The 17,444-nt window shown below is 43.2% G+C and overlaps 4 protein-coding genes across 6 annotated transcripts; 1 reads left to right on the top strand and 3 right to left on the bottom strand.

Moving 5' to 3' along the window:
* The first annotated feature begins 238 nt into the window (after nucleotides 1-238).
* Nucleotides 239-3,158, top strand: pdxp (pyridoxal (pyridoxine, vitamin B6) phosphatase). Its single transcript, XM_076730918.1, has 2 exons — nucleotides 239-1,034; nucleotides 2,156-3,158. The coding sequence occupies exons 1-2, from the start codon at nucleotides 437-439 to the stop codon at nucleotides 2,500-2,502; spliced, it is 945 nt and encodes a 314-aa protein (XP_076587033.1). The 5' UTR covers nucleotides 239-436; the 3' UTR covers nucleotides 2,503-3,158.
* Nucleotides 3,159-3,382: 224 nt separating this feature from the next.
* Nucleotides 3,383-7,014, bottom strand: kgd4 (alpha-ketoglutarate dehydrogenase subunit 4). Of its 3 annotated transcripts, none has more exons than XM_076730921.1 (6): nucleotides 6,934-7,014; nucleotides 6,645-6,772; nucleotides 6,288-6,387; nucleotides 4,670-4,733; nucleotides 4,300-4,505; nucleotides 3,383-3,942 (listed from the first exon to the last, which is right to left on the bottom strand). In XM_076730921.1, the coding sequence occupies exons 3-6, from the start codon at nucleotides 6,339-6,341 to the stop codon at nucleotides 3,925-3,927; spliced, it is 342 nt and encodes a 113-aa protein (XP_076587036.1). In that variant the 5' UTR covers nucleotides 6,342-6,387; nucleotides 6,645-6,772; nucleotides 6,934-7,014; the 3' UTR covers nucleotides 3,383-3,924. The 3 variants fall into 3 exon arrangements, with proteins under 3 accessions (XP_076587036.1, XP_076587035.1, XP_076587034.1); XM_076730920.1 differs by having other exon boundaries at nucleotides 6,903-6,995; XM_076730919.1 differs by having other exon boundaries at nucleotides 6,645-7,001.
* A 1,290-nt stretch (nucleotides 7,015-8,304) lies between these two features.
* LOC143321396 (betaine--homocysteine S-methyltransferase 1-like) lies at nucleotides 8,305-12,178 on the bottom strand. Its single transcript, XM_076731706.1, has 8 exons — nucleotides 12,099-12,178; nucleotides 10,971-11,103; nucleotides 10,704-10,816; nucleotides 10,290-10,481; nucleotides 10,035-10,182; nucleotides 9,373-9,555; nucleotides 8,932-9,160; nucleotides 8,305-8,790 (listed from the first exon to the last, which is right to left on the bottom strand). Exons 1-8 carry the CDS (start codon nucleotides 12,114-12,116, stop codon nucleotides 8,613-8,615), a joined length of 1,194 nt encoding a protein of 397 aa, XP_076587821.1. The 5' UTR covers nucleotides 12,117-12,178; the 3' UTR covers nucleotides 8,305-8,612.
* Nucleotides 12,179-12,610: 432 nt separating this feature from the next.
* Nucleotides 12,611-15,344, bottom strand: LOC143321395 (betaine--homocysteine S-methyltransferase 1-like). Its single transcript, XM_076731705.1, has 8 exons — nucleotides 15,278-15,344; nucleotides 14,622-14,754; nucleotides 14,427-14,539; nucleotides 13,958-14,149; nucleotides 13,693-13,840; nucleotides 13,399-13,581; nucleotides 13,069-13,297; nucleotides 12,611-12,914 (listed from the first exon to the last, which is right to left on the bottom strand). The coding sequence occupies exons 1-8, from the start codon at nucleotides 15,293-15,295 to the stop codon at nucleotides 12,725-12,727; spliced, it is 1,206 nt and encodes a 401-aa protein (XP_076587820.1). The 5' UTR covers nucleotides 15,296-15,344; the 3' UTR covers nucleotides 12,611-12,724.
* Between the last annotated feature and the right edge of the window lie 2,100 nt (nucleotides 15,345-17,444).

The following is a 17,444-nucleotide window of genomic DNA, read 5'->3' as shown; positions in this document are numbered from 1 at the left end:
TTTTTATTATTTTATTTATTTATTTTTTTTAAGTGTCGCACTGTTACTCAGAGTACTTTTTTTTTTTTTTTTTTTTTTTTTTTTAAGTTTAAATGTAAAATGTCATATAAAAGTGTCCATCAGCTGCCAGGGCGGCGCAATGACATTTTTGAGTGGAAGTTGTCCACGAAAAGCTTGTGATCAACTCAAACCTGATTGGTTGATGTGCTGTAGTTTGATTGGCTGGTGTTGACAGCGGGGGCGTGGTCAAACGTCAATGTTTATGGAGCTCGATGTTCGTGTATGTAACCGCACCAAGGACTCTGCAATGTGATTTCCTGACGTTGATTTGTGTTCGTATCGTTTTCCCCGCTGTCTTCACCACATTATGCGCCAGCCTCTGACATGGGGGACCACTAGCAGGTGAAACACGGAGGAAACCGAGGAAAAAGCCGGGATGGCAGGCGCCTTTGGGTTCAAAGGCTGCCAGAAAATTCGAGGTCCGCAGATCAGAAGTCTGCTTGAGGCGAAGGACTTCATTCTGTTCGACTGCGACGGGGTCATATGGCACGGAGAGAAGGCGATCACTGGCGCGGCGAAGGTGGTGAGTTCGCTGATCCGGCACGGCAAAAACGTAGTGTTCGTCACCAACAACTGCACCAGGCCCCGCGAGAATTATGTGCACAAGTTCTGCCGGCTGGGCTTCACCGACGTGATGCTGGACCAGATCTTCAGCTCGTCGTACTGCTCGGCTCTCTACCTGAGAGACGTCGTCAAGGTCCGCGGCCAGGTGTTTGTCATCGGCTGCGACGGACTGCGCAGAGAGCTGCAGGAGGCGGGCATCCCCTGCGTGGAAGAGGCGGACGACCCGGACGCCACCATCTACGACTGCGCCCTGGCTCCGGACGTCAAGGCAGTGCTGGTGGGACATGATGATAAACTGACTTTTCTCAAACTGGCCAAAGCCTCGTGCTACCTGAGGGACCCGGACTGTCTGTTCCTGGCCACCGACAACGATCCCTGGCACCCTCTGTCAGGTGGACGGATACTGCCAGGTACGGTGGAGATGACGCTCTGATGATTGAAGCTTAATTCGGTCCATTGAGGTTTAGTTCTGCACAGTCCCTCTCTTGCCAATCAATTTCAGGACCACCTGTGTTTTGTATATTTGCATGAGTGACAACCATGGATGCATCACTGTAAGGGCCCTCTGACCACAGGCCCAGGGGTCTAGAGGGCCCTTAGCTAGAGCCTGAAGTGATTTAAATGCACAGTTAAACTACAGTAGATCTCTATTATAACTTGGTTAAGCAATTTAAATGTGTTTAGAAAATGTCACCTTCATTTGATATTCATCCTATGCTATAGTCTTGCGGTGAGTGTATCTGAGTCAGTGTGAGGGTCTGCACAGCCAACCAACAACAGAACTGCAGAGTTGAGGTTAACCTGCAAATTGTTGCTGCGTTTCTGCTGTGTTAGATGCATAGTTTGTCAGAAAAACACAAACAGACATGCTGTACATTGTGATGGGTCACCATGGCTGAATAGGTGGCCCCCCAGGGACTGCCATTCCTCTCACTATGCGTTTTTTATGTGCAGGGGCCCACCATTTACAGTGCATAGAGCAGACTACAGTATACTTATTCTAGAACTCCTGGCACTAACTAGTACTATGAATATTAGTAGTATGAATATGCTTCATCTCTGCGAAGCATGAACCGAAAATGAAGAGGTATTAAAACTCTTTTGCACGGCCTCAAGATTAGTGGATAACAGCTTAAGGCGCTCACCATTTAATTGCAATGACCCTGGTTCAAGTCCAATCTGGGGCCTTTGCTGCACGTCATCCCATCACTCTCTCCTCCTCATTTCCTGTCACTATCTGTAAAACTCCCAAATATATTAAAAACATGAGGTAATCACATAGGACCTGTCCTTGGATTCAGCTGTGTGTACTGCACTTCATCAAATTACTGAAAACCAACTGACACAAAATCAACCTGACTCTTTTGGGGCCCCAGAAGTGAGTTTTTGGTTTGTGGGAAGGATAGCACATGCAAAACTTGTCACAGTACCTCAGTGGCACCCAGACACACTTGAAGGAGAGGCAGTTTGCAGGTGGTTGGAGGAGAAGATGCACTTTGACCTCACCTTGTTTTATCTTGGACCCTGGCAGGTTCTGGATCTCTCACTGCAGCCCTGGAGGTGTCCTCAGGTCGCAAGGCCACTGTGATCGGCAAGCCCAGCCGCTTCATGTTCGAGTGCATCTCCAGTCAGTTCAGGGGGGTGGACCCCGCCCAGTGCCTGATGATCGGCGACCGCCTGGAGACGGATATGCTGTTCGGGTCCAACTGCGGCCTCGACACGATGCTCACTCTCACTGGTGTGTCTCAGATCGAGGAGGCCCAGGAGTACAGGAATAGCGAGCTGACCACCAACCACAGCTTGGTACCCGACTACGTGGTGGACACCATCGCCGATTTCTTACCTGCTTTTGAGGAACTGGAGGAACAGAGCAATTGACGTGTCCCTCCGCCTCCAGTACGGAGCACAGATTGCTTCTACCACATTTCAAGTGCAATGTTTAGTCCGGCGTTTGCAAAAAAAAAAAAAAAAAAAAACCCCGTTCAAATCCAGTTATCAAAAAATAGAAATGTTCCTCAGTAACAAGGCGCTGTTTATGTTGTGACCGAGACAAGAATATTCTCCCCAAAATAACGAGTAATCCAGTGCAGACCTCAGTGTTTCTCGTGTTGTGCCCATTTGTGACTTGACAGTTCCTCGTTGCTGTAAGTGTTTATATTAATATCTGAATATAATGCACTTTGTTCATAAAGTTCATAGGACGTGTTTGATATTGGGTTTTGAACATCAAGAGGTATTTTTGTAAAGCCATGAATTGTTCAGTAACGGCATTCATGTGTTCAGGAGCTGGTTGTTCGGTTGCAGACGTGTACTTACTAACGCAGAGCTGTTTTCTTGTGTTTGCTGGCTGTGACTTCTCCTCGATTCATCCGTGGAAAGAGGAGAAAATTCAATCCAGAGCTTTTCTCAGCTCCGGTAGAGACTGAGGTGACAATCTGCTCGTCAGACAGGTGAAGTGTACTTTCACCTTTCTGTCATGTCTGTACAACTTGTGCCAATATTCATCTGAGTAATAAACAGCTTGCTGAATCTCATAGTTAGAAATCCAGTAACACATTAATGTGGCTACTGCACTGTTGTGAAATGTCAATGTTGTTCATGTTTACCAGATAGAGCATGCCAGCAACGGTAACAATAAATGCCTAAAACGAATCCTAAATGTTGTTCATCTGCTGAAGACAATGACGTCCTGTTATTAGCAATGTCCTCATCCTGTTTGTTTTGTGTCTACGGATCTACAAGCACGATAACACCACAATCAAAATGTAATATTCTTTTAATCATTTAAATCCAGTATTTCACATGAACTCAGCACCATTTCACTCAGTACTATTGAAACTTGATATCCAGCATCTTTTCAACCTTATTTAGCTCCCAAACGAAGAAAAAACAAAAACAAAGGAACCTTCCAGTTATTTTCCTCTATGTAGCAGAACTTTGTGCTTGGATTTAAATATGGTGGTATTGCCAGTGTAGATCAAGCAAATTACATGATAAAATTAAATGAATAGTTGCAGTGCCAGGAGAGTAAAAAAACCTAGACGCTATTGTTATGGCTTTGCTGTGTGTAACACAATGAATGTCCCTTAGTATGAACTTCAAATACAATAAAGATTTAACATCTAAAAAAAAAAAACAAAAACAAAAAAAACAACATATGTACATTTTAACAGGATTTCTGTAATAGTTTATTCTACATCATGTGGCATCAGGTTCTCTTGTGCTGAGGAACAGAATTAAAGACGCATACTGATCTCCAACAGATAAGGACTTTGGTTACGGTGATCGAGTCGCTCCGTGTCACTCTGGTCCACCACGCTGTGGCAAAGAAACAACAACAAGACAAATCTGTAAAAGACTGAACATTAAGCAATAAGGAACGTGACATGAAAGCATCATCGTGTTAGTCTTGGAGTACACAGAACCATTACACTATCCACAGTACCAGGGCAAAAAAACAAAAGTTAAAACAAGAGTTTCAAGGCCCATGGTTACTGTGCAGATTTATCTTTAAACAAGGACAAAGGTTAAGTTCTAACTGACACCAAATGAAATGTTCAAGCGATGATTTTGGATGGACTGCTTCACTGCCTCCATCCACCCTATTTGATTTTAAAGGCCAAACTGTCAGTGAAATGCTCTGAGTACAGTGCAAGATGCAGGTGGTCTGCTCACCTGGATGAAGTCCATTTCATCCACTGTCAGCGGTCTCCTGCGGTACCTTGCAGGTAGTAGCTGAATAGAGGCCAGCGTGTCAGCTGTGCCAGGGATTGGGGTCAAAGGTATGTGAGGTCTTGATAACGGAGGCGGCGCTGTAGCTGGATGGGAACCCGAGGCGTGTGGTGAGAAGTTAACTGCTAACGTTTTCAATGCCTCTTGGGCTACAAAAGGAGGGAAAAGGGAAAAAATGTCAGAAGTGATAAAAGGCAACTCAGGAAGCACCAAGAAGCCAGAAATAACCAAAAACATTCAAAGAGTCTATCAGCGAATTGTCTTAAAACAACAGTTGATATGTGGGCATCTACCATCAGATGCCCATACTCACCATTGGGCCTCACCATGTCTTGTCTATTGGGAAACTTGATCAGAGGAGTGTGAGGCCGAACAGCCTGCCAACACACACACACACACACACACACACACACACACACACACACAAAATCAAACAGCTGTGTGAAATAAGAGTCTTGTGTTACTTTAAGGGTCAGTTAACCCAAAATAAACTCTCCCATGAAGCATCTGACCATGCAGATCAGTTTTGGTTTCACCTGCTGAAATTTAGAGTTAGGCGCTGACGGTGGAGGTGAGAAGAATTTGTTTGTGGGCAAATTAACTATTGTTTAAACATTCTACAGGAAGTGCAAAGACGGGCAGCCAGGTGTGTGGAGGACCTGGGTAACTGGGACACTTTCTTAAAAAGCACAAAGCTGCTCACCTTTACTAATTTCAGTTCTTAAAGCTGTGAGCACCAGACTGCCAGTGGCCTAAAACAAATGGCAGTCTGACAGATCATCTTTTGGTGTCGATGTAGTAACACCCGGCGAGTCGAAAACTGCATCACGCACACAAAAATCACTATTCACTGCACAGATTCACAACAGATAAGTGACATTAATAGAGGGCTTGAACACCTCAAAACACAGGCTGTTCAAACTTACTAATGATTGTGTCACCATCTAAATACAAGGGGGTAACACTACAAAAATGACTGTCGTCTCAAACTGTTCAGTCCACACTGTTGCTGAAACAATCAGTCAGAGTCACAGGAAACTAGTGACGGACTATAATTTTGATATTTGAAGTCATAAAGCATGCAAACATGGAAAATCATCCAGGTCCTAGCTTCTCAAATTCAAGTATTTATCATTTTTCTTCATCATTGTAAAATAAAAAGCTTTGGCACCTTTATCTGAAAAATACTAAGAAGCACCATTTAAAACTATATTCAGACATTACAGACTCAACAAAATTCAGCAACTAATCTAAAAAACATATATCAAAAGGTTAATTATCATTAGTTGTGGTCCTAATAAACACACAGTTCACATGCTTGCTGGGGAATTAATGCACGAGTAAAACAACAATGCAGTCACCTGACTGAGTTTTATGTCCATTAATTTACTTTCAGATCTTTGTTCAGCTTTGCTGTCCTTGCTTTAACTTTATGTTTATTAACGTCTTCCTCTAAATTGTTCTTGGCATGTAAGAACACAAGGAGTCAAATCCTTACTCAAAGTTAATTCTGAATAACTATCAACAAAGTGTTTCTGTTCGGCAACTGATTTCAGGTCAGTTTCCAGCTCTGGACAAAGTTCTCCAGCTGCCTCTTGAACTGTCCTCCGCCAGAAATCAGCCATGACAGTCTGAGCTAACAGCGCTGTCTAAAAGCTCAAACTGTTTATTACCATTAATACTGATTTAGACAGTAAAAGGCTTTGGTGCTGTTGTCTCAGCACGATAACAAACGTGACACGACCGAGTGTTTTGCGAGTGAACAAGGACACCAACAAGGGTACGACAGGATACGTCACCCACACAGGCCTCACCAAAATGAAACAGCAACTATTCACAGCAACAGAAAGGCGACATTATTGTTTTACAACGTTCATCTTAAGTCAACACACAGATGTCTAGAGTAATAAAAAATTCAGGAGCTACGTTACCTGGATAACTCGGGCGGCGGGGGCAGCCATTTTGGAGCTGACTTTGCTCCCCATGACGACCTCAGGTTTACTTCCGGTATTAAAAAAAAGGTCCTCGTAGCTGCTCGAAACACACCACACGATAGCGCTGTTGTTATCAAAACAGTGCAGTCTATGCTATAACACACAGCGGTCCAGAGAATGCAGTAAATGATCATGGTGCAGGGGGTGTCATGCCTCTCATGGCATACAGGTGAATGGCGCATTTACAAACGATACAACGGGATTATCAGCCTTCATAACGCATGAATATAAGGCTCGAAGTCGTAAATTACTAATATTTCATTAGCTACACCTTAAGGCTGGCTATGTCTTCACCTTTTTTGGCGATTACGGTGACGTTAGGCAGGCGACAGATGTGTTGTCCCAATGGTTGTCCTGCGAGGTCAAATCCTCAGGCCATACTGCAGCCTTATCACTCCGGGTTGTAACGTTAAAACAGCCCCCTGCCAAAAAAGGACATACAAAAATAGACCAATAAAATACCTTAATCCGATGCTAAGCAACCCCAGTCGCAGTCCAGAAAGGCTCCAAAGTATTTTATTCCTCCCACACAATTAAAGGCAAGAATATCACCTGTATGAAAGTAGAAAATGGTAATACAAGCCTGCTGTACTGTTCAAAGACGAATATCATCCCGTATCTTTAATTTCACTCCACCTTGAAAAAGAAAACGGAAAACCTGGTCAGGTGGTCAAGGCTTGTCCAATCAATGGCGACGGAAGCAGCAGAGATCTTCTACATAATATGATGTATCACTAGCAGAAAATTCACAATGCACTTTAAACACGATCAAGCTGCCATGAATCTCTCATGCTGCAAAGGACAAATATATAGGTATCCAACCATCTCGCTGTACAATAGTCCAATTAAAGACTTTAAATAAAGTATACCTTGATTAAATATATCTTATTTAATATTGCCCTTCCATAATGGTATTTAAAACGAAGCGCTTCTTGATTTGAAATTTTAAAATCAGTAAAGTGTCCATTTAATACAAAACATGAATATTTAGAACAGAAAATATTGGAGAGCAAATGCTGTAGATTCGTTTGTAAAGTCCAAAGTTCCAATAACACTTGGAATAAAGGATCGCTATAAAAATAACACTGGCAACTTGTTATTGTCACGGCTTGCTGGAGGAACATCTTTCGTATTAAGGCTCTTTGTAGCCAACATCAAGTATATCACACATGAGTCCAGAACAGCGCCATCTACTGGATTTCTTATTTATTGCATGGTCTTGTAATATTTAGTGTCAATCTTTCTCTCATTTTAAGTCTTCATATGTAATTAAACATTAATGAATAATAAAGCCCATCTGCAACCCTTGAACCACAATATGGGACATGGAGATTTCAAAACCTTTATGGCAAGTTCTTTTTTGTGCAGACTGCAGAGAGCCACTTGGGTTTTAATATATGTGTGTCGTTAAAAGTTGCTTGTGTTTGGTGACTAACAAGCCTATAATTAATCAGGCATTTCAGTCTCTTTGAAAAATGAAAATCATAATCACAGCTGCTATGCAGCTCACTAATATAGGCCTAATCATTAATAGTCTATATTACATTTGTCCAGGCATAATAGTTATTTGCTATACTGAATGTGTCTGTGTGCACAGTCCCATGAGCATCACATATCTACATGATGGAATTCAGCAATATAATATATCCCCCAATACCACCTCCCGCCACCGATCCACACCAAGAAATTACATCTCAACAGTCAACTGACCACTTCCAGACTTTTACTGAACTGTGGGATGTCTAATTGTGAATCATCCTATTTCACAATTGAACATAATTTAATGGTACATTAACCTAAAGTTAAGACAAATTTTCTTCTCCTCCTCTTATTCTATTGGTGTTCATTATTTTTATTTTTATTTTTTTATTACTGTAATAGCCACCACCCTCATCTTTAAACCCTGTTGTGACCCCCCATTCACACCAAGAGACTACATCTCAACAGTCAAGTGACCAATTCACATTTTATTAGATCTTATTTTATTAAACAAACTGGTCCATGGAAAGCAAAAAGGTCCCAATCTTAACATGGGCTGACTCCTAACTTGAGACACCACTATGGCTTCACATAAACTACAGTTTTACAATCAGAAGATTCACAGAAGAGTGTTAGTCTCAAGTGAAGACTGGGTCCCTGATGTTGTGTTTGTTTGGTGCAGCACTCTTTACGGATAGTGCACACCACTGTGCAGCATCAGTAGCTACACAACACCGTGGTTTGTTTCAGCTCTGCTGCCAGGTCTGAAAGAGATGGACTGACTTAGTGGCTCTTTGACCTTTCGAACAGCTGGTTGAGTTGGTCCTGAGTGGTGGCCTCTTTCTGTTGCATGAGGTCAGCATGGCCCTTGGTAACACCCCAGCTATCAGGGGCAGACATGGAGGGGCACTCTGGGCGACCAGAGGCTGGCTTCAGGTTCTCCCAGTAGTCACGACGGGCTCTGAATAAGACAAAAAGACAAGAATACTCATACCAGTTAGTATTCAATGGTGCTGAAGCACCAATGTTTCACATCTGACAAAGTTGAGGTGCAAATTTATGGTGTTCAGTGGCAGTTTAACGATTAAAAGTTGCTTCTGACCTGGCTCGGACCCAAGGCTTGGTGTGCATCTCCAGACCAGCACCCCAGCTGCCGTGTTTCTCTGATGCAGCTGGGAGGAAGCCTCTCTCAGGGGCCAGCTCCTCTGCCACAGCCCTGATGTGATACGGCTCAAATCCACAGCAGCCACCAATGAAGCGAATGCCAGTATTGTAGGCCTCTCTGGCATATTTGTGCATGTCCCAGCGGGTGAGGATCCTGGGCTCCAGACCTAAGAGAAGATTCAGGTTTATACATCTTCATTTGCAGGTTGGTTGCTTTTGGTGTGTTTTTGTGTTGAATGCTTGCTGCAATGTAATGTATACACCAGCAGAGGCTGTATGTGCATGCACACTGAGAAAGCCCTTATTTTTAAAGTGTAATTTTTTACATGATTACATCAACTGAATAGTAAAATCTAAATGCAACACAGTATATTATTACCGAAGGGGAATTCTGGCAAGTCGATGAATCCCTGACAGTTGCAGTCGGGGGTGTGGTATGCCAGGGGTTGCACCATGTAGTGTGCCTTCAGCCCGGCCTTCTCCACTCCCTCCTTCATCATCTTGACAGCTTTCACACAGGTCATGGGGTCAAAGTGGCAGTTGACTCCAATGATCTGGGCACCTACAGAAAAATGTGCATTGCTGTGAGCTGACTGCTACTGATAAGCATAGAAAGAAGACATGTAGAAGAGACAACACCGACTGTGGTTTGCAGTTGTGGTTGCAAGGTTCAGGTTGAATCTAAGACATTTCAAATTTGGCTGAGCATTTTGGCACTGGTGACACTGGACAGAGTTTTGGCATCTTGGCTGGTGCCAGTTATTAATTCTTGATACCACTAGACTAAGAACATGTCATATCTCATGTCTACCAGTTAGAAATCTTGCCTTTGCCATCTTAGGAAACACTGCTTAGTCACACTGCAGAGGGGTCATGTGAGAACAAGACAAGTTAATATGAACAGGTTGAACCTCAAATGTCTTCTGAACTGGAATTCCGATTACTATTTAGATCATTTATAAAAAATGGCTTTTAATCCCTTTTTGAGAGAGACCAATAACAAGTTATGATTCTTTGTATATTAGAGCAGCATGTACCCACCGGCTTTGACCAGCCTGACAGCACACTCTGCAGGTGAGATACCGTGCATGTCTCCATCTGGTCCGATACACAGAGAAGCAGCCACAGGCTTCCCTGTCTCCTTCAGCACTTCCACAGCCCACACAGCTTCTTCAACATGTTCAAAGTACTGCAGGACCAAGACATCAGCACTCAGTCAAACATCAATCAGAAAACGCAAAAAAAAATGAGGACTACATTCAGTTTCTTCTATGGTAAAAAGGCAAAAATGTCTACCTCAGCAATCAGGAAGTCAACATTTTTCTTCATGAACACATCCAACTGTTTCTTGAAGATGGCCTTCACATCTGTCTCGCTCTTGCAGCTCAGGTAGGATGGAGTCTGACACACTCCTCCGGCAACCAGAGCGTCGCCCTCATTGGCAACCTCACGGGCCAAATCGCAGGCAGCCTCGTTGATCTGAGTTCCCTGCAGAAGGAAGACAAGTTATGGTGAATCAAAGGTTCAAACACTCAAACAGACAACCCTGACACACATAAAAGACTGTCACTAAGAATTTAGATCACCAGTTTATAGATGTTTAACGTGTCGATAAAGGGGTTGCAAGTTTGAGTTATTTTAGCAACTGTTTTCAATATAGACTATCATGCTTATTCCTATGAAAGTGTTGTGATGTCCCAATTCACTCACAGTGAAGGTGAGCTTGTTGCCTCTGTTCTCCAGTTTGTCATCACTGGCGTAGAAGGTGAAGGTCTGCATGACGTTTGCACCAGCCCTCAGAAACTCCCTGTGCAGCTGTCGCACTGGGAAACAAACAGATCATATCATAAGGCAAACAATAAAACAAATCCATCTCAACTGTGGCACGTAATGTGTAAGGGAAGGCAATCAACAGCGAGCGCCTGCAGAGGATATTAAAGACGTCATTTTGAGTTAAAAAAAACAGCTTGTTCTCACCTGCTTCAGGGTACTCTGCAGCAGCTTCAGGGGTCCAGGGACCGGCCTTCACATAGCCTCTCTTCTCCAGGGCAAACACGAAGCCTCCATCGCCAATAACAACCTCTCCAGCGTTAAGACGCTCCAAGATTCCCTGAGAAAAAGGATCAATGCTAGTTTAGATTGACCAGATTAGTCAGGATGGAGATGCACCACTGAGGCCAAAGGTTTTGCAGGTTTTCATTCAAAGAATGTTCGACACCAGCTGACACCATCACGCGACTCTATAATGTAGGCCTGATACAGCATCATGGTCCACCTCTGGCCAGACTGTGTGGTTATAGCCAAGCATGTTGGGTTTTTGTTTTTGGCCTGAAAGCAAGTCTGTATTACAAGCATTGTATTTTAGGCTAAACTACAAAACGCAATGCCAGTCAGGCTGGAGGAATATATGTGGCACTAAAAATAATTTTAATTGTCTGTCCATACATTGTGCCTCATGCATAGTTCCCAGATGCAGTGCTTTGCCCCCCCCCCAGGCCGACCCTCACCCATATCATCATGAGTCGTCAAGAAAGCAGCACATGTCTGAGAACAGCTGCACAGCTCATTATGATTGATAGACCTGCACCTTTTGATTCCAACATACTTCGCTGTCAAAGTGAAATATAGGCTTTGTGTCACCACTCAGGTCACCTCAATTTGAAAAGGGTCTATTTATTACTTTCTCATAGACTGTGTGTCTGCAACATGCCTTTATATCCAAAAAATGGAAATTGAGATTTTGGAAAAAATTCCATTTATGCTAAAATGTAATAATTCATTCATCTTCAGTGCATTGAGATCTCAAACAAAATCTCAACACAAATCTCTCAGACACAAAAAAAGCAAAACTTGTCGGCATGGCTAGATACAACTAGAGTAAGGGAGAAAATATGTTGCTTTGTAATTTGGGTTAATCTACCATTCAATTATTTAATTGTTAAATAGAATGATTCAGTTTGGAGCTCAACAGTCTTTACAAATAGACATAACACATAATAATTTTCCTGGCATTCCACCAGACTTCCAGTTGTAACTCCCTGCACAGATATTCTGCCTGACTGTCCTGATAGCACACCCTGCCTTTCCACAGACGTCCACACATACCTTCTTTCCTGGTGCCATAATCCTGCAGCTGTGTTGACCCCTGACTGCTCAGACTTTGAGATGCTGAAGCAACATTAGAGTGGAGCAGAGGGCCACTATAAATTTCTCAGAAGGAGGGGTGGGGTCTAAGCAAGAGCTGCTCTGATTGGCAAGAGGCAAGTTACGCAACTGCAGTGTTGACTCCTTCCCCTCCCCTCTTCTACTGAATGAGAGTATTGTGAATGTGTGCTACTAGTTTGGTCCGGATTAATTACGCCTGTTGGTGTGTCCGTCTGTCTTCCTGTCAGTTTGTGGGCTTCTGTTTTTTGGACCCTGAGTAGAGGATTGAGTAACTTCTAACTCACTGCATATCTGAATCTGTGACATGTTTCTAATTACAGACACAGTTTTATGAGTTCCTTTGAATGGTTTGTGTTTCTTGCACCAGTCCAACAGCACTCATTCCACATTGACAACACGTAGCAAAAAAAAAAATGAGTAAAAACTCAGGTTTATTGTTTGGGGGGTTACATAGTAATACTCCACAACTGGAGCATCGCTGTTACAAGTGCTTTTTAATCTCCAAACGGAACTGGGAAAGACTTCGCTGCTTCCCCTTGTCCCTCTCTTGTTTATGGTTTTCTTGCTCATGCAGAGGACTTCGCCTTCTTCTGCATATCCAGCACGTGCTTCATTTCCTGGCTGCTGGTGGCCTCTTTGTGCTGCAGCAGGTCGGCATGGCCCTTGGTCACACCCCAGCACTCTGGTGTGGACAGGGATGGGCACTTAGGACGACCGGATGCAGGCAAGATATGCTCCCAGTAATCACGACGGGACCTGAAGGAGATAAAGATACAGGTTATACACAGAAGAAAAGGGTTAGGGTTAGGGTGGTGTCTGAGGTTAGGAGTCAAATAACAGCACTCCTAAACTGCTAAAATCCTAAAATCACGTGCAGGTCAGCGCATTGAACTGAGTTTGGATGGTTTACCTGGCTCTGACCCAGGGCTTGGTGTGCATCTCCAGACCAGAACCCCAGCTGCCGTGTTTCTCTGATGCAGCTGGGAGGAAGCCTCTCTCAGGGGCCAGCTCCTCTGCCACAGCCCTGATGTGATACGGCTCAAATCCACAGCAGCCACCAATGAATCGGATGCCAACCTTGTAGGCCTCTCTGGCGTACTTGTGCATGTCCCAGCGGGTGAGGATCCTGGGCTCCAGGGCTGAGATGAGAACAAGAAAGGAGACAATTGTGAAAGGCTGTCACATGTTGTCACCTGGTGATGTTTCTTTTTTCTTTTAGTGTCAAAGCAAAATATATTACCAAAGGGGAATTCTGGCAAGTCAATGAATCCCTGACAGTTGCAGTCGGGGGTGTGGTATGCCAGGGGCTGCACCATGTAGTGTGCCTTCAGCCCGGCCTTCTCCACTCCCTCCTTCATCATCTTGACAGCTTTCACACAGGTCATGGGGTCAAAGTGGCAGTTGACTCCAATGATCTGGGCACCTGGAGAACAGAGGGAACTGGTTATTGCCATATCAGATAACACAGGTGACTTTCAAGTAAAGAAACAAAAGGATAAAGCATGAGATCATGCAGGGTAGATTAAATACGTACCGGCCTTCACCAGCCTGACAGCACACTCTCCAGGTGAGATACCGTGCATGTCTCCCTCTGGTCCGATGCACAGAGAAGCAGCCACAGGCTTTCCGCTGGTCTTCAGCACCTGCACAGCCCACTCTGCCTCCTCAACGTGCTCAAAGTACTGCAGTGACAGAAACAACACAGTCACCACTGAGCATTTTTTGTCTTGTTTTGTTGTATTTCAGATTGAAGTCATTTTGACATGACTTGTGCAAAATGAAATAAGATGTGAAACCACCTCAGCAATCAGGAAATCCACGTTCTTCCTTACGAATACTTCTAGCTGTTTCTTGAAGATGGCCTTCACTTCTGTCTCACTCTTGCAGCTCAGGTAGGAAGGAGTCTGACACACTCCACCAGCTGTTATTGCGTCTCCCTCACTGGCTACTTCTTTCACCAGGTCACAGGCTGCCTCATTGATTTGTGCCCCCTGAAAGATTGAAGCAGGCAACATGAGCTTGTTGATGATCATGCTCCGTGCAATCTGTGCACATCATGTTTGCTGGTAAGTTGGCAGTTGGTGAAGGGGTAAGGTGGAATTCGCAAGATCTGCAAAATCTTGCTGATGTTGGCTATAAAGTGTTATAGTTGGGTACTCACAGTGATTTTCAAAGTCTGTGGAAGTTTGAGTTATTTTAGCAACTGTTTTCAATACAGACTATCATGCTTATTCCTATGAAAGTGTTGTGATGTCCCAATTCACTCACAGTGAGGGTGAGCTTGTTGCCTCTGTTCTCCAGTTTGTCATCACTGGCGTAGAATGTGAATGCCTGCATGACATTAGATCCTGCCCTCAGGAACTCCCTGTGCAGCTGCCGCACTGACGGAAACATGCAGATTTTGTCATTTTAAAGGTAAAACTTTGTGTATGTGTGCATGTGTGTGTGTGCTGTTAGTCTTACCAGCCTCAGGGTGTGTGACAGTAGCCTCAGGAGTCCATGGCCCAGCCTTCACATACCCCCTCTTCTCCAGAGCAAACACGAAGCCTCCATCGCCAATTACCACCTCCCCAGCGTTCAGACGCTCAAGGATACCCTGTGGAAGCAGCAGGATCCATACCCACAAGTCACCAGCTTCACTAATTGGCTTAACTCAAACTTGCAACTCCTTTATTGACTATATGCTTTTTGATATGTTATAGATTACTTAATGCTTCTAGAAACACAAAAGAACAACATTGGACAGATATCCTGGATTTGATTTTAAGACAACATAATAGAACAAATGACATATGTGTACAGTTTGTGTTATATGTCATAGTTTGCGCAAAATTTTATGATTCTATGTGTTCCGGTACAAAGGTGCAAAGATAAAAGCCTTTTTCAACCTGAGATTCTCCAGCTGTGACCGCTTTAGACTAGCTGCTTCACAAACCACATGCAGGTGCACACAAGTGCATGCGCACACATATAATACCTGCAACAACAACATTTTCCTTGCAACGCCACAGTCCATTGACCAATATGACAACCATGGCCTTATCTCTAATAACATTGCATGATGTGAAAACCTTGCATGCTGCATCAACAAAATCTTATTGAGGAGTTCTTATTTTTACCTTCTTGCCAGGTGCCATCTCTTTTTCCCAGTTTCAGTTGCAGCACTAAGCACTTGCTAACAGCGAACCCCTCTTTGGACTGAAGAGTGCTGAGAGTTGCTCCTCACCAGTTTTATACATGGGTGAATATGGGAGGATTTCACATCAGTGCCAAATTCATTTATAGTTGCCACATTTCTGTTTGGAAATTGTGTAACACCGTCTGGCTCACAGATCAGAGGATGGCATGGGTTGTAGCAGTCAGTTGAGGTAAAACAGGGACATGTGAATGAGAGATCTCTTAGTTTAATGATTATATTAATATCTCTACTTTAAACATTAACCTACCACCAAACCAACCAGCTTTGTTGCAAACGACCGTTCGGAAAATTGTGGCCATCTTTATTATATAACACAAACAACTCTACTGAGAGCTGACTTTGAATGAAACTAACTTCACTGGTGAAAATGTTCATGCATGTTCAGTTAAAAGTCCTGGTTATATCACACTAAGTCCTTCAGGTGTTTGTCTTCTTTGTGTGATCCTGCAAGGTCTGATGCAATTAGGGACATATGGTGTCCTCACATTTGAAACCCTCTGCAAAGGCCTTAACAGATAAGTCCGTATTATGTACTTCTGTCCAATTGCTAACATTCCCTTTTAGTCCTTGGACACATGACTGATAAGACCGGCAGTGCTCAAACCTGAGTGCAATGTGTGCCGATTGACTGAAGCTTGTTGTGGTTTTATTGCTCTGATTCCAGTTTTGAATGTCTCCTAACAGAACAGAAAGATTTGTGGTTTGTGTTTTGGAGATTCTAATCTTAGGCTATGCAAAGAAGCCTTTCGCATATATGTGACATATTATAACAGATGTAGAGGTGCAACAATGAAAGTCATTTTTCAAGCAAAAATGTGAAAATAAGATGGTTCCAGCCTCTCCACTGTGAGGATCTGCTGTTCCTACTTGTAATGCATGATAGTAAACTCAGTATCTTTAGGCTTTGTACCGATGGACATTTGATCACTTCACTTTAGGCCTGAGGAAACTGTGATGGACAATGCTTCTGAAGTTTTTTTTAGACCAGGCAGCTAAGTGATTAATCAAGAAAACGATGACCAGACTAATCAATAATGAAAACAGTTGTTGGTGCAGTTGCAAGGATAGAAGCCAATATTACTCTAAATTTAAAACCACTGCTGTAGATCATTGCATTTATCCAGGTTAACCAGTAACACCTCCATTCTTGGCCACAATCTTCATTGCTGTCCTTATTTTTTCCATGTGCAGCACACAGACACACATTAAAACATGCACAAACATGCACAAACACACACACACACACACACACACACACACACACACACACACACACACACACACACACACACGCATACTGACCTTCAGTAGGGTGATGGTGTGTACTTCTATCAGCTCTGGGTCTATCCAGTTTCAGGAGGAATGTTACAGATAGGCTTTGCTACAGTGTTTATCAACAGAGTCAAAGTTCAGAAAAACGCCTCTAATCTATAGTTCACCATAGGACTTCATCAGTTTGCATTGGGGTTGCACCGATCATATTCCCCTGTTGATTTCAAAGAACTGTGCTTACTGCATTATTGAAAAGGATCTGAAGTTCCAAAAACAGATCCTGTCACTAGTTTGCTGAATGCTGTCCATTTTACAGTAAACTGCTCACATTGGTGGGTTAGTCAGTACAAACTCATGCTGGCCAATAAAGCATTATTCAAAACATGAAGGACTTGATTTAAAGCCAGGCGATGATTAGCTTAGCTTAGCACAAAGGCCATACACAAGTGCAGTTGGGATATTCTACCAACTGAAGCTTGCTAAGTGACACATTATAGTATCTGGGTTGTTATAATTTGTGCAAATAAAAAAAGCATAAAAAACAACAAATTGACTATGTTTTGGCGGGGCACAGTGTTAACAGGAGTCAACCTCATGGTGACAAGAACAAAAGAAAGTAGGACATGATCACCAATAAAACCACAAACTATTGTTTTTACACTTTTTGTACACATTAAATAAACAAGATAGAACTTTTTAATTAATGAGCTAACAGAGCCAGGATCGCTGTTTCCTCTTGTTTCCATAGTTGGGCTAAGCTAAGCTAGCCGTCTTCTGGCTGTAGCTTCATATGAGACATGAGAGTGGTATCATCT

The sequence above is a fragment of the Chaetodon auriga genome, chromosome 5 (assembly GCF_051107435.1).
Source record: "Chaetodon auriga isolate fChaAug3 chromosome 5, fChaAug3.hap1, whole genome shotgun sequence".
Taxonomy (NCBI): Eukaryota; Metazoa; Chordata; class Actinopteri; order Chaetodontiformes; family Chaetodontidae; genus Chaetodon; species Chaetodon auriga.
Note: the sequence above shows the minus strand (reverse complement) of the source record. Positions and strands in the feature narration are given on the sequence as shown.

Coding starts and splice junctions, on each gene's coding strand:
- pdxp (XM_076730918.1), top strand. CDS start 437: ATGGCAGGCGCCTTTGGGTTCAAAGGCTGCCAGAAAATTCGAGGTCCG. Junction 1,035..2,155: donor AGGTGGACGGATACTGCCAG/GTACGGTGGAGA, acceptor GGACCCTGGCAG/GTTCTGGATCTCTCACTGCA.
- kgd4 (XM_076730921.1), bottom strand. CDS start 6,341: ATGGGGAGCAAAGTCAGCTCCAAAATGGCTGCCCCCGCCGCCCGAGTT. Junction 4,734..6,287: donor CCGCCGCCCGAGTTATCCAG/GTAACGTAGCTC, acceptor GTGTGTTGGCAG/GCTGTTCGGCCTCACACTCC. Junction 4,506..4,669: donor AGACATGGTGAGGCCCAATG/GTGAGTATGGGC, acceptor CTCCTTTTGTAG/CCCAAGAGGCATTGAAAACG.
- LOC143321396 (XM_076731706.1), bottom strand. Junction 10,183..10,289: donor TTGACTTCCTGATTGCTGAG/GTAGACATTTTT, acceptor TTGGTCCTGCAG/TACTTTGAACATGTTGAAGA. Junction 9,556..10,034: donor TGTCAGGCTGGTCAAAGCCG/GTGGGTACATGC, acceptor ATTTTTCTGTAG/GTGCCCAGATCATTGGAGTC.
- LOC143321395 (XM_076731705.1), bottom strand. Junction 14,540..14,621: donor TGTCACACACCCTGAGGCTG/GTAAGACTAACA, acceptor TGTTTCCGTCAG/TGCGGCAGCTGCACAGGGAG. Junction 13,841..13,957: donor TGGATTTCCTGATTGCTGAG/GTGGTTTCACAT, acceptor CTGTCACTGCAG/TACTTTGAGCACGTTGAGGA.